The 22,996-nt window shown below is 40.8% G+C and overlaps 1 protein-coding gene across 9 annotated transcripts in view; it reads left to right on the forward strand.

Annotated features, from left to right (window-relative positions):
• Positions 1-22,996, forward strand: part of ank1b (ankyrin 1, erythrocytic b) — an 80,412-nt gene that overhangs the window by 29,061 nt on the left and 28,355 nt on the right. For all 9 annotated transcript variants that reach the window (XM_079656975.1, XM_079656979.1, XM_079656978.1 and 6 more), the window contains exons 2-22: positions 7,416-7,517; positions 10,770-10,868; positions 11,503-11,601; positions 12,230-12,328; positions 13,046-13,231; positions 13,599-13,697; positions 14,474-14,572; positions 14,728-14,826; positions 15,312-15,509; positions 17,967-18,065; positions 18,471-18,569; positions 19,005-19,103; positions 19,326-19,523; positions 19,879-19,977; positions 20,358-20,456; positions 20,653-20,850; positions 20,948-21,046; positions 21,495-21,593; positions 21,799-21,897; positions 22,548-22,640; positions 22,828-22,900. In XM_079656975.1, coding sequence (XP_079513101.1) covers positions 7,416-7,517; positions 10,770-10,868; positions 11,503-11,601; positions 12,230-12,328; positions 13,046-13,231; positions 13,599-13,697; positions 14,474-14,572; positions 14,728-14,826; positions 15,312-15,509; positions 17,967-18,065; positions 18,471-18,569; positions 19,005-19,103; positions 19,326-19,523; positions 19,879-19,977; positions 20,358-20,456; positions 20,653-20,850; positions 20,948-21,046; positions 21,495-21,593; positions 21,799-21,897; positions 22,548-22,640; positions 22,828-22,900 — 2,434 coding nt within the window. The remainder of the gene's footprint in view (positions 1-7,415; positions 7,518-10,769; positions 10,869-11,502; positions 11,602-12,229; positions 12,329-13,045; positions 13,232-13,598; positions 13,698-14,473; positions 14,573-14,727; positions 14,827-15,311; positions 15,510-17,966; positions 18,066-18,470; positions 18,570-19,004; positions 19,104-19,325; positions 19,524-19,878; positions 19,978-20,357; positions 20,457-20,652; positions 20,851-20,947; positions 21,047-21,494; positions 21,594-21,798; positions 21,898-22,547; positions 22,641-22,827; positions 22,901-22,996) is intronic.

Consider the following 22,996-nt stretch of genomic DNA (forward strand, 5'->3'; position numbering starts at 1 on the left):
TTCAACTCCAATATAGAAGTATATGTATTTTAATATAGTTAAAATCACATATATATTTATTTGTATAATGCTGTGTTGACCGGAGCAACAACTGTCTCGACTGGTCTCGCAACTTCTGTTACATCCCTCAAAGCTGTTGAGTGTGACAAGTGTCAAGTGTTCACACTCTACTTTTTGAGAGTCACAGGCACAGAGTTTTGCAATACTTGATATTGGGATGCACTCAAAACAGCTCAGGTAAGTGCAGAAGAACGCATATTGAAACTAAGCAGTTGTGTATGGTAGCTTTGGTACCATAGATTTTGTGTCTGCTCCTGTTTTATATGCGTGTTAGTTTGCTTGAGAATCTTTCCGTGTTTTGTGGTGGAAGTGGGTCTTTTGTTTAAACCCATGAGGGTTCATTACTGTGATCCATCTCCCTCCCTGTTAGTGCTAACACTAACATACTGTGGCGTCTCTGCAGCTATTTTTAGTTTCGGTTTGCATGCGCGTGTGTGTGTTGGAAAGTGATTTGTCTTCCTCTATTTTTTTAAGTATTATATGAATTAGTTTCCTGTTTAAGCTCTCACACACACACACACACACACACACACACACACACACACACACACACACACACACACACACACACACACACACACACACACACACACACACACACCTTTTTTATCGTGTACTCTCTGACGGTCCACCAGTATTCAGCATATTAGAGCCAGAATAGGCCGTGTCAGTCCCGGCAACGTACGACCTACTCTACTATGTCTCTGTAGAGATGGATTGTAGATGCTTGTCAGGATAATGAAGACATTTTTACTTCTTTCTGTTTTACATTTCCCCCCCCCTTCTGCCTTACCCCCTCCCTCTCTGTGCAATTAATGATGATTGACAGTGAAAACAACAGCTTTGAACATTCTACTTTCACAAACCAATGTGTTGTTTTTTAGTTAACAGTTAAGACATCAGTCAGAGAAATAATTAGAGTAGGTTTTAGTAGATGGTGTTCTTCACTAAGATGAATAAAGTAATAACTCGATGAGCTTCAGTTGTCATTATATACATTTTGTGCAGCACAAATCAGATGTCAGAGAAGATCTTGGTAAAGCTCATATACTACAAATAATACACAGACAGTACTTCCAAAACTACAGCATTCCATTGCAGTAGAGCTGCTTGTTAGCTGAACCACACATTTAAAACAATGTATTCAAACAAACAAGGACAATTATTAGTAAGGGAACTAAATAAAGTAATATGATCAAATACACCAAGCCAATGTCATTTAGGTCAGAAAAATGAAATCAAATAAGTAAAGGAAAATGCTGTTTACTAGTAGTAGTAATAGTAGTAGTAGTAGTAGTAGCAGTAGTGGTAGCGGTAGTGGTAGTGGTAGTAGTAGTAGTAGTAGTAGTAGTAGTAGTAGTAGTAGTAGTAGTAGTAGTAAGTAAAATGTGCCAAGTGCTAGGACTGTCTTAGGGAAGAAAGCTTTTAGTTGTGCAGCTCCACTAACTTGGAACAGTCTGCAAACATGTTTAAAAGTGAGCACTTTGTTTCCCCTGCATAACTTTAGAACTCGGCTGGGTGACATGCTGTTTGATACTCATGGTACCTGTCACTGTAAATAGAGTTTGTAAACTGTACCCTGTACATTATGTTGTATGTCATCCTTATTGCTGTTCTGTTGTTTTTATGTTTCATGTGTAACTAATGTCCTGCAGGTCACCCTTGAAAAATAGATATTTTGATCTCAAGGGGCTTTCACCTGGTTAAATAAAGGCTACAAACAAACAAACAAGTAGTAGTAGTAGTAGTAGTAGTAGTAGTAGTAGTATTAGTAGCAGTCGGGTAGAATTAGTATATAAGTATTAATAATAATAAGTTTTTCTACAAGCACCTATCAAGTATGGTGTGCAGAAGATGAGACGCATGTTGAGCTGTGAAAAGAAGTCTCCACTTAGAGTGACAGGAGCTGTCACTACAATAAGTTCACATCTCCAGTGTTGGGCCAATGACTTCAGTCAGAGGAGACCCAGAGTACGGAGCACCTCAGGGACAGAGAGTGTGTGATATCTTCCTTATCCCCGAGTCCATACTTCCTTTCATAGAAAACCATAGTGAATGTGGGAGGAAGCCAAAAGCAAGAAGGCTGCAGCGAGTGAAGTGGAAGGACAGGAAAACAAGGAGAGTGATGGAAACTGAGCTTATGTTTTACAACTCAATAAAGGTTTATTGAAACTTGATCAAGGGGAACGGACTATGGCAATTCGATCAACAAGGACAATCTAATATGTTCTAATAATAATGTTCCTGAACACTAATACCACATTCTCAAATTATATAATCATTCACACATCTACAATTACAACAACAACAACAACAACAACAACAACAACAACAACAACTCATATAACAGCTAACATTTCCATCTAATCACCCACTCTTGTTTATCTCATAGCAATATGTTTTTTTTAATGGCATGGTTCATTAGTCATCAACCTGCTATTCTGACACTTGTGCTAGACAGTTTGTTTCGGCATATATGAGTGAATTCAAATGTGTGACTGATTCATTCATTCATTCATTAATTCAGTGTGTGCAAAATGTGGTGCCAATTATATTAGGGCGCAAATAACATTCATTATAAACAGCATCCTGACATTGATTTTCATTTCCACATGTGTATTGCAGTTTTGCTTTTAAATTCTGTGCCTTTGTATTTAAGTCTTTTTATCTTTGGCTTTTGTCAGGTCTACATGATTATTTGTGGCTCAGTACAAAGCTCCTGAGTCTGTCTCACTGTTAGAATCAGATTTGTGTCGGTTCGCCACGCTAACAATAGAACAACAGTACTGTGAGCTCTGAGGGGTTGGAGGAAGCCTATGGAATATGACTCTGTAATAACAGAGTAAATATGATGTTTGTTTACATCCTTGTGTACACTTTGTCTATTTCCTCAACGCTTTGTTTGTGTGTCCTCATCAGCTGCCCCGGGGTTTCTTTAGACCTGGGAAACAATGCCATCTTTGTAAGTCTTGTAGCAACACGACTAATTAGTGTTTCTATTAAACATTTGGAGCAAATCAGTGGAATTCTTGAATATTTCAGCTAAAATTGGCAAAAAATTAAGTACAGATTTTTTGTTGAATAACTCAGATGTTGGACTGCTATAGTTATATTGGTGTGTTGCTGCTGCTTTTTCTTATGTCCTTGTGGTCGTTGTCTTCAAGAAAACTGCTGTTGTTGTAGGGCTGCTCAATTAATCGTATTTTAATCGCTATTACGATTTTGGCTTGCAACGATTATGAAAACAACATAATCGAAATAAAATAAAATAAATCTTTTTTTTTATTATTGGTTTTTCAGTTGAATTATACTTAAAGTTCAGGGTAATCAACTGTTAAAAACATACTGCTCACATTTTTTTTTTCAATAAATGGATATTTTCAAAGTAAATGGATAATCGTTTTTAATAATCGTGATATCAATTATTGACCCAAATCATCGAGATTATGATCTTTGCCATAATCGAGCAGCCCTATGTTGTTGGCCTTTTAGTCATGTTCCCCATGCTGTTGTGTCTCCTCTCCTCCTCCTATTTGGAGTTGAGACGTGTAGATTGTGCTTTGAGCTGATGAACAATTCAGACCATTAGCATTTATGATTGTCTAGGTTGGATAATGTGTTCACTCAACTGTTATTTGTGTGTGTTTTTTTTCATTCTACTCTATCTCACGTCTTAGTCATTCTGTTGGCTTTTGTTACGGACTGACAAACCTTTATCTAATGTAATCAAATGATTAACTTTTTCATAATTTTCTACATTCTCAAACATGTGGCTTGGCCCTGTTAAATGAAAAAAATAAGTGTGAAGCTACACATTGAGTGTTTATCTGAGGTAAACACTGTCCATTAAGATCGTATCTGCCTTGTGGCTTCGTGATAAACACTGAGTGAAACTCGTCTCCTACATACTTTATGAAATGTTAATTCGTTATGTATTATTCATCATAACATTTGAAGTCCTGTTTGCCAAGGGATTACACACAAATACTCCCCAAATTCACAGCAAGCCACCGAGTCTATGTTTTGTCCAAGACCTCCCCTCTGGAAATATGTCGTGGTACAATTGTTATGTTGTTAATTAGGTATTAGGTATAGTAGATAGATAATAATAAATCAAGATGTAACTGTGTACAGGCCGAACATTAGAGTGAGATGAACTGCATAGGAACTTAATGCACAATTTGTTAGTCAGGGAAAGAAAGGGAAATGGACAGAATGAGAGCCTGGAAAAGTGAAATCTGATTCAGATACAGACAAATGTTATTTGTACAACCTGTGATATGTATTGCAAGGTTCCAGTTATCTCAACTCGTTGATTGTAAATAAAGTGAAACTGCCAAGATTGGACGTGCAGCTCTAATGGAAAGAAAGGATTGATGTAACGTAAAACCAAAAAGGGGAGATAGAAGCATAGAGGTGATAGGGGAGTAACAGAGGAACATGGATTCTGCCTCACACAAGCTTCTAAAGAATGGATTTGTAAAAAGTGCTGCAAGATTTTTTCATTTACAGCTATTTGTGGTCAGCTCATTACTCAGACACACACACACACACACACACACGCACGCACACGCACACACACACGCACGCACGCGCGCGCACACACACACGCACGCACGCGCACGCACACACACGCACGCACGCACACACACACACACACACACACACACACACACACACACACACACACACACACACTCACTCACAAAAATCACCAACACTCATTAACAAAATCTTGCTGATAAATGAACGCAGAGAACTGGTTCATGAAGCATCGGCGGTGGGGCCATGGGGGAGAGGAGGAGGGATGCAGGTGGAGCGAGGCTCTGATCCGAAATACAGTAAATATCACGATCACTTCATAGTGAAGAAGAAGAAAATCATAAAAGGAGTTTACTGTGAACACAATGGCTTCAAAAGCTGCAATGTGTCAGGATTGAGTCACTCATATTTAGATCTCAAAGAGTCTTGAGAAAGCTAACAAGACTTTGTTCACATTCCTTTTTTTCATATGCCAGTTTTATAATTTTAGAATATTCATAAGTGTGGATAATGTGACACCTTTATCATACACCAACTCTTGGAGTTATTAAGTTAGACAAGCTTCGGTATCAGGTAATGAAACGTTTGCCATAAAGCCTTTTGCTAATCTACTCTGGGTTATTACAAGAACGACTGCATAACAGCTATTTTCTCCAAAAAGAACAACATCTTGTTATGGGTTGCTTTTATTGTTAATTACCGGTACCTCTCCCAGAGATGTTATTTTTGGTTTGTTTGTTTGATTTGGGTTGTGTAAGAACTACTGAGCTGATTTTGAATGAAACTTGTTGGAAGGCTTTAGCGGGGGCCTAAACCTCGGAGCAGACCTGAAACACAGGGCTGATGGTAGGGCTGTTGGATTATGGCAAAAATCATAACCTCGATTATTTGGGTCAATAATTGATATCACGATTATTAAAAAACGATTATCCATTTACTTTGAAAACATCCATTTATTGAAAAAAAAAATATATGTTGTTTTCATAATCGTTGCAAGCCAAAATCGTTACTGCGATTAAAATACGATTAATTGAGCAGCCCTAGCTGATAGAGCTCTTCTAGTTAAAAGTCGGATCGATCACAATATGCGACCTGGACTTATGGTTTAGATTTTCTGAAAACTGTATCGGTTTATATCCTGTGCCATATCCCACCATGTTTTTTTAAAGACACGCAGACAAGACGTTTCTAGGCGATCCACTGGGAAATATTTCATTTAGCAAAATGTCACAGGAACTCAGCTGAGGTGGAAATCTTGATATTTTCAAAAGTTAGATTTAAGAAAATAATGGGAATAACTTTGAAGGTTGAACCGTGTTGATTTACTTTAGCAAACATACGAAGAAGATAAGAAATCAGACAATGAAGGGGTGGGGATAGGAAACAGCCTGACAAAAAAAAATCTGTTTGTTAGATAAAATGCAATAAATGGTTCACAACAACCAACAACATTTTCGACTGATACATTGCTACACATGAGAGATGTATAAAAGTCATTCAAAAAGGGCAGGCATATCTTTCGGCTATTCAGCGTAATTAAACCACTTGAGAATAACAGCTAAATAATAACTCTTCCCGTGACATAGGTGAAGAGAGGTTCAAAGTACATCACGCAGTGTTTCCTCTTCGGGGCATTGGAAACATCTCATTGCGCGGGTCAGTCGTGTTACACTAACGGCTGATGAATGAACTCAGAGGTGGGCGTACAAACACTGACACACAGGGAAACAAACGGCAGGAGCTTTCCTCTGAGATCAGACAGGCAGACAGCGCAGCTCGTGGCGGAGTGTGCTCCGCTATGAACGCCTGCCAAACTCACCGTGTGGGCGAAGCTCCACTGTAAGGAGTCTGACATTTTCAGCCTTCACCGAGGGCAGGAGAGCCCCCGAATGTTCTATCGTGTTTCCTGCATATAGCCTTGTCTCTTCCCGTTGGGTGATCGTAATGGGCTTTTAGTGCAACTACATCCAGATATCAAGGACAACAAAGGTTTCTGAGCTAGTGTTTGTGTGTATTTCAGACCTGCTCATGTTGATATTGATGAGCAATGTGTGTGTTCAGTTTATAGCGTTGTTGTAATTCATTATGTTGAAGGAATTTCTGCTGCTGACCCACTTCTTGATTCAAAAGGGTATTTTAACAAGTTTTTAGTCTTTAAAGCGTCCTTTTATGGTCATTTTCAGTTTCATATTTGTTGTTATGCCTCTATGACATGTTCACATGCTTCAATGTTCTCATACTGCCTGTGCTGCAGCACCTCTTTTCACCCTCTGTCTGAAACCAGAGCCCAGTCTGCTCTGATTGGTTAACTGGTCGGCTCTGTTGTGATTGGTCAACCACTCGGGAAAGTCGCGTATAATATGTTGGAGCGCTAGCCAATAGCAGCACAAGTATTACATACTGTAGTGATGTCATTAGGTTAATAAGGTTAATAAAGGAGTCCAATAAAGGCATTTAAGGTGGGTGGGGGGAACTTTGGGATTTTAACCCAATACAGACCATTTGATTTTAACCCAATACAGACCATTTGATTTTAACCCGATACAGACCATTTGATTTTAACCCAATACAGACCATTTGATTTGAACCCAATACAGACCATTTGCATGCACAAAAACCTATATACCACGCCACAGAAAATGCAAACCCCACCCCAAAATATACAATAGGGACCCTTAAACATATATTCCATATTGCTACTTTGATATCATTCTGATGAATTGTGCAGCCATAGTAGGAAGTGTTCTCGCCCCGAGCAGTATCTCTGTGTGACATGCTGAGTTGACATGTCCTCCTCTTCCTCCTCATTGCAGGCGGATGCATCCACCAGCTTCCTGCGTGCCGCTCGTTCCGGTAACCTGGACAAGGCTCACGATCACCTGAAGAACGGCCTCGACATCAATTCATCTAATCAAGTGAGACTATTTCCTTTAACTCACTATCCAAAAAGCTGTGTGTATTAGCATGTGTTTGTGGGAGTAGAGGAAGATGATTTTAATGAACAAAACGTTATAAACTGCCCCTCGTATTAAAAATGACAGCATATTTTTAGGACTCACAGTGCTTTACAAATCTAGCAGCCAATCCAAAAAAAATGTTTCTCTCTGACAGTGTTCAGTAATCGCTACATTACAGTATTTACACATTTTCGTTTTGATTTAAATGAAAACCCATGAGCGGCATTCAACAAGTCCATGCATGTTGTCAGTGGAAGTCAAAAACCATTTTAAAAACACTTCCATAATATAGTTTAATAAACACACATTCTGCCACTGTCTGTGACGAAGATAGCCATTGAGGTACTGAAATTGTCAGTGTATAATACAAATGAAAGAGTTTTCTGACCCATGCACGTATAAGCAGCAGACCAAGGCCAGAGAACAGGATTGCTTCAGTTGGTAATGTCCCTCAGGAGAAATGTCCCTCAGGAGAAATGTCCCTCAGGAGAAATGTCCCTCCGATTCAGTCTTTCATGACCAGGAGCAGCAGATTAGGAAGAGTTAAGTAAGAGCTATTCTTTGCATGACATCTAGTTGGGTCAAATATCTATCCTTTAATGTTTCACACATAGCTCAAATGATATTTTTGAATAAACTTAAGAGATTTATGAGCACGGAATGAGGAATTAGATTTTTTTTTTTTTTTTAGCCTTTATTTATACAGGTGTAAAATCTCATTGAGACACAAGGTCTCACTTTCAAGAGAGACCTGTTCAGTGGTAACACTACCACACAAAGTTATAGACAGACAGGACACTAAACACAGAGGTGTTAATCAAAAGGTTTTTTTGGCTGCTTGCACTAATTTCTCTTTAAGTACTCTTAGGAGTAAAATAATTTCCCTCAGTTAGGCGAATGGTACTCAGGAACTTCATCTCATCCCTATGAGAAAGAAAGAAACTATGAAATGTGGTGTTAAAGGATCTCTGAGAGGAATGAGAAAAACGTAATGTCTCAATGGAATACCACTCTGCAGTATCAGCTAAGGATGACAAATGAAAAAAAGCCCCAAAAGAAAATGAAAAATTCACGACTCCTAGACCTCCTGATTCTCTATCTTTTGTGTAAAGTGGTGTGCATGAATAATTAAGTGTATTAGATTAAAGTCCCCTCCATCTTCAGCCCTGCCGTCTGCTCTCTTACACCTTATTGCATCAGGACCATAAAACAGCCGAATCAGCTTAATGAGGAGACATCACTGTGAACGTGTGAAAGACAATATGATTGGTTTAGACACATAAACAGCTGTTGTGTTGAGGATGGGTGCAGAGTAATGGAGAAGTGCTTTCATACACACCACTGTCAGAGAGATGGAAGAGCGGACATTAAGAATGAACGCCCGTTTCACACTAATTGGTTCCGCAACACATACAGAAAGAGAGGTGGCGACGACATGTGGGAAATGTATAGGTATAGATGCACCTTATAATTGTTGGCAACACAGTATTATTTTATTCTGCTCATGCCAATAAAGCTATTTCAATTGGCGGCAGTAGCTCCGTCTGTAGGGACTTGGCATGGGAACTGAAGGTTCGCTGGTTCAAGTCCCGTTGAGACCAAAAATACTGAGTGTGGACTGGCAGCTGGAGAGGTGCCAGGTCATGCCGAGGCGTCCTTGAGAAAAGCGCCGGAAAAACCTGGCAACTAACTGTAGAAATGCATGTGTTCGTGCGCATCTGTGTTCCTATGCATGCGTGTATTTGTTCTGTGTTCATTCAACAAACAGAAGGAAAAACATTTGAGATAAAATGTCTTTGTTTGATGTTTGAAAAAAATAGATGGATTGTTTTCCTTGTAAAGAAAACATGTATTTGTATAGATGTTGTTATAATTGTATTACTCGTACATTTCTACTACATTTGATGTCATTGTGGTTATGTTATGTGAATTTAAAAGAGACAGAGAGACAGTAGATGAGATACTGAAGATAGGGATCGAAATGAGTCATTTGTCAATGGTCCATAATATATATATATATATACTACATCATTACTACCCACAACCGTGTGATCAATTACTTCTTAAAGACCCTAACTGTAATTCTGTAAAGAAATGCTTTTCTTCCATTTTCCATCCCCTTTTTTTCCTAAGGATTTTTCATCTTTTACTATTTTATTGATGTCTTGCAAGGGCAGAGACCTTATTTGTATTTGTGATTTATGTGATTCTGCAGCAGTAGCGTGTCCTTGCTATGCCTGCAACTCTGCACAGTCTCCCTCTCTCATCCCTGTCATGTAGCTGTTTGCAGAAGGGCGTGTTAATGGGCATTAATGTGTTAGTCTTGAGTTTAAAAAACAACATTTAAAGTCTGTGCGTATTTGCTTTGGTCCGGTGTGTACACAGCAGAGCCTCACACACCACATTGAACAGTGTGTGTAATTGATACACAGTGTGTTTCCCATTCTCTGCTGCGCATGTTCACACTGAGGCTGTTACCCATTTGAATTGAGTCACACCGCAATATGAGGGGAAGCCTGAGAGCATTGTGGGTAACTGAGACCCCTTCTGGTCAGACTGGGTACAGCAGGCAGGTTTCAGCTCCATTACAACACTGTATTCAGCCAGAGAGACAACAGACTGTCTGGGCGATGTTGGGATAAAACAGTTGTCCTCTCCCTCTTCTCTATACTTTCAGGTTATTCAATTTGTCCAAACTGAGTCCTCCTGCTGTCTCTGTGTCTGTATCTGTTATTTTCAGAGGTACTGTAACTAGGCGAGTGATGTTCTACACAGCACATGTTGCTCACAGGGGCATGAGACTGGAGAATTGGTGTTTCTTTTTCCCTCATTTCCGAATGTGGAGTGGTTTTATTTAATCGTGATTAAAAGGAACTTGGGAGTATAAAGATGTTCACTAGCAGAACTCAAACACACTTCGCTCTGGTTTCTCAGACCACTGCACAAGCTGTCAGGTTGTGGTTTAGACCACGATGATAAAGGCCGAGGATAGGACACGGCCAAATGATGGCATGGATGTCCAAAGACTTTTCAGAGATGTGTTCTATCTGTTTATTCAGCATTGCTTAGCACCACCTCTTATAAGAGATGCTGCATCACTTTTCAGTTAATACAGACTGTGGTTATAGTAATCCTGATTATCACCAGGATTATCATGACTGTGTTTGTTCTAACTCTAATGTGACTAAATGTCTCTGTTCTCTCTCTCAGAATGGTCTCAACGGGTTACACCTGGCTTCTAAAGAAGGCCACGTTAAAATGGTCCTGGCTCTGCTGCACTCTGGCATCAAGCTGGAGGCCACCACCAAGGTATTTGATTTTTCTTTTCACACCATCCCAGCACCTCTCTTAAATGTAGCTCGGGGCTAATTCAGCTGGCAGCTGTAGAAAGCAGTGTAGCCATCCTTCACATTGTACCCAGCAAAGCTGTAAACGGCTTTACAAGATAATGGATTAGCCTTTGAATAAGTAATACGAAATTATTTAACAAAGTAGATGCAGTATTGGGGAAAAGAGTGGTTAAGCTAACTACAGAATATTTGCAATTGCATTTTTAACAGAGCTGTTAAATAACATACATTCAAATGTATTTTAATTGTGGTCATAAGTTTATCATCGATGGTTAACTTCTACATGTATACTGAATACATTAATACACTATTATTTATAGTGTATTTTAGTGCCGACTTCTCCATGTTGAGATCTAGGCCATTAGGTTGTAATCATTCCCTTCCGGCTCACTCTACTTTTCCCTGTCTCTCTTTCAATGTGTGTGTCTGTGTGTGTGTGTGCGTGCGTGCGTGCGTGCGTGCGTGCGTGCGTGCGTGCGTGCGTGCGTGCGTGTGTGTGTGTGTGTGTGTGTGTGTGTGTGTGTGTGTGTGTGTGTGTGTGTGTGTGTGTGTGTGTGTGTGTGTGTGTGTGTGTGTGTGTGTGTGACCTCCAGAAAGGGAACACAGCTCTCCATATCGCGGCGCTGGCAGGGCAGGAGAAGGTGGTGGCTGAGCTCGTCAACTACGGAGCTAACGTTAATGCCCAGTCACACGTGAGTCACCCCGACTTTGGCTCAGACAGGAGCGTGTCAGCGTGTACGCATGCATATGTGACACACCTGCTAAAGGGCTATCCATGAATGTGTGGTTCGTTTAAACTTCTAGAGGATGCAGACTTCTTGACTGCAAAATAATGTATTATTAATGTATTATAATGTACATATTTTCTTTAAAAAATAAATTCTGTTGTATAATCCTTTAGGGTTAGATCCTCCTTTTAAGCTTTTCATTTTCAACTTCAGTTAGGGTTGTGGCAGCCATTATCACTGTAAATCCAATTTAACGTGTAAAAAGGAAGTGGTTTCTTTTGACAGAAATGTGCAGGCTTAGAAGGGGCACTTTGATACTTCCTATAAGTTGCTAAAAGCCTTTTCAGATATATTTGTATATATTAAATGACTAATTTAGGAGTATTGGCCCCTAGACTGTATGGTATTGCACAATAATGTTTCTATCAAAGCTGTTGAAGGCGGAGCCACTGTAAATGGCTTTCTGTTTAATTAACTGATTTGTTTGATGTATTAGCTATTCATCTTAATCTGTACAGTAAATATATTTTCCACCACATCCCCATAATTCTGTGTATATGTAATCATAAATAATGTGTGTGTGTCTTTACAGAAAGGGTTTAGTCCTCTCTACATGGCAGCACAAGAGAATCACCTCGAGGTGGTGAAGTTCCTGCTGGAGAACGGAGCCAATCAGAGCCTCCCAACAGAGGTACGTGTGATGGAGACTCTTCTTGGAGTATTAACTGGAAAACAAGGAAGCTGGAGATCAAAGAAAGATTGTTTCTCCCCAAAGGGACACAGGAGAGAAACAGTATAAGCCATCAATTTTGTCGCCCAGCCATTCTCTGTCCCTGTTTACCCAACAGTAATCATTTCAATGACTTTTTAAATACAATCCATAATTTAAAAAAATAGTATCATCACTGTCCCCGACCTCGATCTCCTTTAACCTGCATAGCAGTGTCAGTGCTGTGTCAGTCTTGACTCATCAGTTTTGGGCAGACAGCTCAGCATGTCTATATGTTATGTGACTGGGAGAGAATGACCCCTCTCAAGGAGAGATATGTGACCTCAGATCTACTCAAATGATTCCTAACAGGAAAAGGACAGCCTAATGTCAAAGACATATGTAATACATGTGTATATACATTCATTTATATTTATGCTAATGGACTGGAATCAGCTTAAATTATAAAGTACTTGTAGCAGTATATGTCTCTTCAAATTAGCTGTTCTGAATGGGATTTTGCACCTACTGTAACACAGATGGTGCCAACTAAACATATGAGGCTAGAGAATATTGTATCTTTGACTGTATCATATCTCATACAATATAGCATTCTCCATTTTCTCTCCTTTTCTCCATTCCTGTCTCGTTTTTCCCCGTTATGACCTCCATACTGTTTCTCGCTGCCTCCTCTCTCAGGACGGCTTCACTCCCCTCGCAGTAGCTCTGCAGCAGGGCCATGAAAATGTTGTTGCACTGCTCATCAACTATGGCACCAAGGGCAAGGTCCGGCTCCCCGCCCTGCACATCTCCGCTCGTAACGACGACACGCGCACCGCCGCTGTGCTCCTGCAGAACGACCCCAACCCGGACGTGCTCAGCAAGGTACACACTCATCGAGAAGTGTGTCGAGCTAAAAAGAATAAGATTAATAAGCAGCAACAATACAATTACAATGTCATTTGCTTGATTGAGAATTAAACAGTCTAGGGAAATACTAAAAGGAACAGCTAGATGCAACAGCTTTCTCACTGAAAACATATCTATTCATTATAAAAATAATCCTCATAACAGACATTTATAGAATATTTTAGGCTATTGTGTGACTGTTCTTTCGAACTTTATATCCCCAACTATTATGTAATCCGTGTCTTGCAAGTTGTTGTCACCCTGTTTTTGAATATTGATATAAATAGATGGTAATTATCCTTATTTAAACTGTTTCTTCTTTCCTATGTCTCCTTCACTGCAGACTGGGTTCACACCCCTCCACATTGCAGCCCACTATGAGAACATGAGCGTTGCCCAGCTGCTGCTGAACAGAGGAGCCAATGTAAACTTCACCCCCAAGGTCAGTGTCTCACAAGGTCTCAAAGGAATGATGGGCGTGATTCAAACGTTGTGTTTAAAGAGAAATATACCTTAAAGGAGACAGGAATATTAAAGGGGCCCTATTGTTATTTTTTTGTTTTCCCTTTCCTATAGTGTGTTATATACAGGGGTTCACATAACAGGTATGCATGCGCGGCAAACATCTGAAATGCGTACCGTCACTTGTCTCACTAAGGCTAAGCGCATTTGCGTACCGACGGACTTGTGAAGCATTTCCAGAAGGCGCTTCGATCACTGGACGACAGAGCCGGTCGCCGTGTGGACAGACGGGGCTGCTGTTAACGTCGGTGTGTACAACGGAATTGTGCCACAACTTCCGGCGTAGGTTCCACGCGCGTGGTCCACTAGACATCACTACGTAACACCTGCGCTTATATTGGCTAGCGCTCCGACTCATTGTACGTGATACTGTAGACTTAGGGGCGGGACATCTCAAAGCGGTTGACCAACCACCACAGAGCCGGCCAGCTAACCAATCCAAGGCTCTGGTTTTAGACAGAGGGTGAAAGAGGTGATGAGGCACAGGCAGCATGAGAAAAATAAAGACCTTTTAAACATTAAAGCATGGAGACAGTAGAAGCATTAAATACAAATATGAAACCTGAGAATTAGCAAAATAGGGCCTCTTTAAGATACATGTTTTGTCAATAGATCAGTTTCCATTATACTTTACATTAACAGTCTTTAGACTTTACGATGATTATTAAACCTGACTTTCTTCCGCTTCTTCTCTAGAACGGCATCACGCCCCTTCACATAGCCGCCAGGAGGGGCAACGTGATGATGGTCAGACTACTGCTGGACAGAGGAGCTCAGATTGATGCCGTGACAAAGGTAGTGTTCTGCTCAGCTCCACTCCTTTGGCATTTACTCACTTACACTTTCCAAAATCCACCCCCCCCCCCATCTGTCTTCCTCTCTGCTGATTTGCTCATTCCTGTCTCTTGTGTAATTTTCCAATTTCTCTCCTGGTCCCTCTTTCATTGTAGGATGAGCTGACTCCTCTCCACTGTGCCGCCAGGAACGGTCATGTTCGCATTATTGAGTTCCTGCTGGAACACGGTGCTCCCATCCAGGCTAAAACCAAGGTAGATGATGAAAAAGTGCAGTCGCTGGGGTTGCATTTCAGCCATCACTAACCTTAGAAGCTCGGATATCAGCAGTGATCCTCAGGGTTTACTGTTCAGCACTGATGTGTTCTTGGTCAATCTAAGATGTTCTACTTAGTGAGATTCTATCTTGTAGGAGACTTTCCCAAGGCCAACAGAAAATCAGCATATAAAGCAGATTGTTAAAAACTGAAACACTTTCATCCAATTTTGGATAATGATCTTAAATCAATAAGATTTACTCGTGGGTCTGTTTACTAAGCAAGCTAGGCAATTACATCATAGCAAATACCATCATTACAAGATTCATTGCCAGTATTATTTCCAAGTACTTTTAGCACACTGTGTTGATTACATACCCTCTAATGACTCTTTCATGAACACAATAAATGTTATCTGACTGTATCTGATTTATGAACATCCCTCTCTCTCCCTAACTTCTTCCCGTTCTATCTCTCCTACAGAATGGTCTCTCCCCCATCCACATGTCAGCTCAGGGGGATCACATGGACTGTGTCCGGCAGCTGCTGCAGTACAACGCTGAGATTGATGACATCACGCTGGACCACCTAACCCCTCTTCATGTAGCAGCCCACTGCGGTCACAGCCGGATGGCCAAAGTCCTTCTGGACAAGGGGGCCAAAGCCAATGCAAGAGCTTTGGTAGGGTTTGTTTTAATGTTTCTTCTTTACTATAGATTACTTTCTCAAAGTTGAATTCAACAATTAATCAAGAAGGCCATACGTGACTGTTTTATGTCCAAATATGTATTTCAGAATGTACTTATTTAAGTATAATTTACCCATCTGTTATGATAAACGGTCTAGATGTATTTATTTCACTCAAAACATGAACAATTTGGCCTGGGAAGGAATGTGAAGGGGTATAAAAATGTAATAACATAACTTTCCCTGAGAATCTCAAGTGTTTCCTTTAAAAACGCATGAGTTTCCTCACTAAAGAGTTTAGGTTCAACTATGTATATATAACTGCTGTGATTGTTCAGCAAATATCCCCATAAATAGTTGAGTTATTAATGACGCAGAACAGCGTTTGCACTGCAATGTGTTTCAAAGATATGAGACGCTACTTTTGCTAAAAGGAAAGCAAGAAAAGATGCTGATTCAGCAGGTGCAGGGATTTACTGAGCTGAAAGGAGCTTTTCATATTTGAAAGCAGCTGTGGACAGCAGATACTGTAAGAATCACCCCCAATCAGTGCAGACTGATTTAGGCCTACTGACTATTGATTGAAGTATTATATATATACAGTGGGGGAAAAAAGTATTTAGTCAGCCACCAATTGTGCAAGTTCTCCCACTTAAAAAGATGAGAGAGGCCTGTAATTTTCATCCTAGGTATACTTCAACTATGAGAGACAAAATGAGAAAAAAAATCCAGAAAATCACATTGTCTGATTTGTAAAGAATTTATTTGCAAATTATGGTGGAAAATAAGTATTTGGTCAATAACAAAAGTTCATCTCAATACTTTGTTAAATACCCTTTGTTGGCAATGACAGAGGTCAAACGTTTTCTGTAAGTCTTCACAAGGTTTTCACACACTGTTGATGGTATTTTGGCCCATTCCTCCATGCAGATCTCCTCTAGAGCAGGAGTTCCCAAAGTGGGCCACCCCGAGTGGGGGTCGCGAGATGATTACAAAATAAAAATGGAACATTTTAATTTTTTTAATTTAAAAAAAAAAATAGATTAATTTTTTGTCCCCGCAATGAGGCTCCCCCTTTGACAATCCACTAGCGTAGTGTTTCTCAAACTTTTTCATCACTTGCGTGGAGCCCCAGATCGAGGGAGATTATCAATGGTCTTGTATGTCTTCCATTTTCTAATAATTGCTCCCACAGTTGATTTCTTCACACCAAGCTGCTTACCTATTGCAGATTCAGTCTTCCCAGCCTGGTGCAGGTCTACAATTTTGTTTCTGGTGTCCTTTGACAGCTCTTTGGTCTTGGCCATAGTGGAGTTTGGAGTGTGACTGTTTGAGGTTGTGGACAGGTGTCTTTTATACTGATAACGAGTTCAAACAGGTGCCATTAATACAGTTAACAAGTGGAGGACAGAGGAGGCTCTTAAAGAAGAAGTTACAGGTCTGTGAGAGCCAGAAATCTTGTTTGTTTGTAGGTGACCAAATACTTATCTTCCACCATAATTTGCAAATAAATTCTTTAAAAATCAGACAATGTCATTTTCTGGATTTTTTTTCTTCTCATTTTGTCTCCCATAGTTGAGGTATACCTAGGATGAAAATTACAGGCCTCTCTCATCTTTTTAAGTTGTCGAACTTGCACAATTGGTGGCTGACTAAATACCTTTTTGCCCCACTGTATATATATATATAAAATGTATTTATATTTTAAGATTGAATCAGTTGTAGCGGCACGTCTGCATAAAGTATTAAGCACTGGTTTAATAGTCTGATCCTTAACAAATACACTTCTTTCACATTTAGCTGATATCTTATCCTGGTCTGCTAGTGTGCACTTGTGCTGATAAAAAGTCCTGGCTCTGTAGAAATATTATAAACAAAGACAGCAAAAACATTGTGCTGCGAAATGCGGAAGCACCTTTTATCACCCATCTATGACCTATTGACCTTGGATTTTATTCCACCTCTATGTTGCTCCTCGTGATAATAGGAACATGTATCTTTTACGCCCACTTTAAAGTGAATTCAATCAATATATTGTATACACTATATTATCCATTCCCATTTCCCACATCCACACTCCGCAGCTTTGGGGACAGAGCCTTCTCAGTGGCAGCTCCTAGGCTCTGGAATCCCCTCCCTAAAGATCTTCGTGACTCTGAGTCCCTCACAGTCTCTCAGTCCCGCCTCAAAACACATCTTTTCAACTCTGTCTACCCATAAGCCCCCCCCCCCCTCTCAATCAACTTCCTCTTGACTGCCTTTTTCTGTTTATTTTATTTTACTATATTCATTTGTTTGCCTGTCCTTGTTTGTCTACCCTCCCTCATACTGTAAAGGGTCTTTGAGTTGTAGAAAAGCGTTATATAAATATAATGTATTATTATTATTATTAGATTAGATTATCACCATCACCAAAGAAACATTTTCAGAGATATTTCCTTATGTTTCCAGAATGGCTTCACACCTCTCCATATTGCCTGCAAGAAGAACCACATGCGGTCCATGGACCTGCTGCTCAAGCACTCCGCTTCCCTAGAAGCTGTCACAGAGGTGAGACAATGTGACCACCAGGGACACGCTCTTCTGACGGAAAGAAAAGTGTTCACTCAAGTGTCCTCATAAAGCACTCCTGGTTATTTATACTTTGCATTTTTCTCTGTTTGTGCTTCTTACATGAACATTCACGCTCCAGCGTTGGCAGAACATGTGTCATTCAGATGAGGCTAAAGAACTAGAATGTCGCTTTAGTTTGTTATAATGCTTTGATATTGAGCTCTAGTGACCTGTCTGTGTGCGTGTGCGTGTGTGTGTGTGTGTGTGTGTGTGTGTGTGTGTGTGTGTGTGTGTGTGTGTGTGTGTGTGTGTGTGTGTGTGTGTGTGTGTGTGTGTGTGTGTGTGTGTGTGTGTGTGTGTGTGTGTGTGTGTGTGTGTGTGTGTGTGTGTGTGTGTGTGTAGTCTGGTCTCACTCCTCTTCATGTAGCAGCATTCATGGGCCATCTGAACATAGTGAAGAACCTGGTCCAGAGAGGGGCTTCACCTAATGCTTCCAATGTGGTGAGAACCCTTCCTTTTTTTTACCCATAAACTTCATTTTCTCTTCTCTCTAAATGACTGTCCCACATTACAACTTTTTTTTATTGAGAATTAATTCCACACTTAATTCAATAATTCATTACATGGGAAGATTCATTTCCTAAGTCACACGTTAAACAATTAGCCAGAAATGGATTAAGCAATGAAAGTAAATCCTGTTAATTGTTTCTTAATCACTGAAATGAATGGACAGTGTTTTGAACTATGAGCCCCGATATGAATAGGGTGGATTTAAAAAGGTCTTGCTCATATTAAAGAAGAACTGTGTCAGACTTGGTTTACACATTTATCATATTCAGGATTACGTAATAATTGACGCGTTAATTGAAAATCTCAGTTACATTCATAATAGTTTTGTGCATTTAAGTGACGGTTGTCTGTTTTTAACCTCATCAGAAAGTGGAGACTCCCCTCCACATGGCCTCCAGGGCAGGACACTGTGAAGTGGCTGCGTTCCTGCTGCAGAACGCAGCACAAGCGGATGCCAGAGCTAAGGTACAAGCCACTACAACCCTAAACAAACGTTGTGTTTCTAACTTTAATGTTTGTAAGCCAGTGCTGCTTTCAAACTTCAGGGAATGTTTCATAAAGCCCACCTAAAGCACATAATGAAGGCAGCAGGGTGTCTGGATAGCTGTGTGACTCCATTGCCCTGTACTTAATGATATCTGTTTCCCTGTTTTAAACATTAATTTCCCTTGTTCTCCTTGTGTCCAGGATGATCAGACACCTCTACACTGTGCGGCCCGCATGGGCCACAAGGAACTTGTCAAGCTGCTTCTTGAGCACAAAGCCAGCCCCGACGCAGCTACTACTGCGGGCCACACGCCCCTACACATCTCTGCACGGGAGGGACACGTCCACACCATCCGGATCCTGTTGGACGCTGGGGCACAGCAGGTCAAGATGACAAAGGTATGGCTTCGTAATGTGCAATAATGCATTACTGCAAGAATAGCCTCAACTGAACTATGTTAGAAACTACTAAAGGCAAACATGTTTTGTTTTGTGCTCGGAGATCTTACTTTTAGTATTCCACTTTAGCAGCATCAGGTACCTTTCTATGCTTGTTTATATTTAATTCTGGTCTCATTCTATCAAACAGAGTATTATTTATGTTGGGTATTATTGTGAATGAAGTCATACTAGGTCAAACGTACTACTGATTTGTGTTTATAACAACGGGAGATGAAAGAAAATAATGGCCTTTTCTGTTTGTTTTTTCCAACAACAGAGAATATAATGACAGAATGCTTTTTCTTTTGAGCAGAAAGGCTTCACTCCCCTCCACGTGGCCTCTAAATACGGGAAGGTGGACGTGGCCGAGCTCCTCCTGGAGAGAGGGGCCAACCCTAACGCTGCTGGGAAGGTGAGACAGTCCCTGAAGTACACACACACACACACACACACACACACACACACACACACACACATACACACACACACACACACACACACACACACACACACACACACACACACACACACACACACACACACACACACACACACACACACACACAACACACACACACACACACACACACACACACACACACACACACACACACACACACACACACAAACACACACACACAATACAGTCCTTTTTACACACCTTTAAAGAGCCTGAAGTGTGACCAAATAGCGGCATTTTTGGATGTGTATATTATCACGGTATGTGTTTCATATATACATGTTTTTGCGTGTGTGTGTGTCTATATACGTGTACATGTGTGTGTTTAACAGAACGGTCTGACACCCCTTCATGTGGCAGTCCATCACAACAACCTGGATGTTGTTAGACTCCTGGTCAGCAAGGGAGGATCTGCACACAGCACTGCCCGAGTAAGATGCTCACTACTGTGTGTGCGTGCACAGCGACACACAGGCCAAATGAGTGTGTGTGATACGTGGAAATACAGTACCTTACATAACAACCAGTTTCTCCGTGGCACTGACAGCATGCAATCTAAAATTAAACATGAATAGTGCTTAGAAAAGCGATGCCCACTCGTGTGTGTGTCCTCGTTTCTCGCCTCAGAATGGTTACACTGCCCTGCACATAGCGGCCAAGCAGAACCAGATGGAGGTGGCAAGTTGTCTGCTGCAGAACGGGGCGATAACAAACGCTGAGTCGCTCCAAGGCATCACGTCCCTACACCTGGCTGCTCAGGAGGGGCGGCCCGACATGGTGGCGCTGCTCATCTCAAAACAGGCCAACGTGAATCTGGGCAACAAGGTAAAGTATTACCATGGATCGGAACGAAGCAATAGTGGATTTACATATCTTTCCACCATTACAAACAACCCTTCCCTCTACCCCTTCTGTCTTTTAGAACGGGTTGAGCCCTCTGCATCTTGTGGCTCAGGAAGGTCATGTGGGAATCGCTGACACGTTGGTCAAACAGGGAGCTTCTGTTCACGCTGCGTCACGGGTAAGTGACACCGCCTCCTCTGGTACACGCGATGATAGAACGGGTATTATTACACGAGAAGAGTAGATCGATTATTCCACTTAAGGAGGCAGTGTCCTAACGTAGTCTTCTCCTGCTGGGACAGCCAATAGACTGAATATGCCAGACTTCACTTGGGCTTTCTGTCGTTAATAGTTTCCATATATAATATTCATGACACAGCTTTAAGTCTCTTATCTCTGAGAAGTGTTTAGCAATTTCATATAATTGGATTTTCCGTATTAAGCAAATGAATGATAATCAATGAATATTTAATGTGAACTAGTCAAAGCAGCTCATCTGTGTTTAAGATGTAAAAAATTATTTTTAAATTTCATATCTTTAAGAAAGAATAAGAAAGCTGCCTTTTTTGTACTATTTGGAATCACAAGTATTTCTACACCTGTCTCTCCCTTGTGTCGTGTCTCAGATGGGATACACACCCCTGCATGTGGCCTGTCACTATGGCAACATCAAAATGGTGAAGTTTCTTCTGCAGCAGCAGGCCCATGCGAATTGCAAGACGAGGGTAAGCGTCGTGTCACTTTCATATTATATATATATATCTCAGTGTCTTTTGTTTACCTGTTAGTCCTGTGAAGCTTCATCCATGTGTTAAATAAGCCCTGTGAGGAGCATACCATGATGGTTTTAGCATTCCATAATCATAGATGGAAATACTTGTTCTGTTTTTCTCCATCTTTCTGACCTCCCTCCTTTTTCTTCCCCTCCAGATGGGTTACACTCCCCTGCATCAGGCGGCTCAGCAGGGCCACACGGACATAGTCACCCTGCTGTTGAAACATGGAGCGCTGCCCAATGAGATTACCACGGTGAGACACTTTTAGGAATACCTCTTTCAGATACAATCTTCCTCTCTGCACCCCTCAATCCCACTGTACCTGCACTCTCAGATCTCTTGGCCAAGATCAACAGGCGTCCTATAGATAATGTGAAAACTAAAAGCAAAGGACGCTATGGAGGCAAGCATCTGACATGTGACATACTTTCTGTAATCTACTTTGACAACATGATTCAAATGGCTTGATAGACTTTAATTTAGTAAAACAATAAGATACAAATATAAGTTAGTAGTCAACCGTCATTTTTGAAATCTGACGAGGTCCCAACTCATATGAATACCATGATCACACATTTTGCTAAATGCCCCCTTACAATCAAACCACATCCTACATTTTCTTAACGGAGATGGTCAGCATACTGTTCTGTAATATCATCTTTTGTACTCGAGTGCCTCACTTATAGAATGGCCTGAAGGTTTGTAACATGTTTTTTGGTCTAAAATGAAGATGTGTAACCAATCTGTGGTGATTGTAATCAGTATGAAATGCTTTGGGAATGTCTGTCATGTAATCTGACAGCCATCTGAGTATCACCGTTGTCTCCTGTTAACATTAATCCCTACAGTATATGCTGATGATGCTGTATAATGTATTGTGTTGTTTCCCATCTCTCCGTACAGAATGGGACGTCTCCCCTGGGTATCGCTAAGCGGCTGGGCTACATCTCTGTCATCGATGTGCTCAAACTGGTTACCGAGGAGTCCGTCTCCGCGGTGAGCAACACGCCGTGCACGGTTCACATGGTTACACCAGTACGCAAGGAGTAGCCTTGACACATCGTGACTCAGCTGTTCAATCAAATAGTTGTCTTTTGATCAGGTTCAGTTTGCAAATATAATGCAGCAGCAGTTCCAACTATTTTCCGCTCTGACTAATTCCACCTCCTCCTGCTCCGCACAGATCACCACGGAGAAGCATCGCATGAGTTTCCCTGAGACAGTAGATGAGATTCTGGATGTGTCAGAGGACGAAGGTAGGATTGAAATATCTTATGTTAATCAACTATGAACCCTTATTTTTAACTTTGAAGAAGACTGTATGGGAGGTACACTGGCTTACTAATGAGTTT

This window comes from Notothenia rossii (assembly GCF_949606895.1).
Source record: "Notothenia rossii genome assembly, chromosome: 11".
Classification (NCBI taxonomy): Eukaryota; Metazoa; Chordata; class Actinopteri; order Perciformes; family Nototheniidae; genus Notothenia; species Notothenia rossii.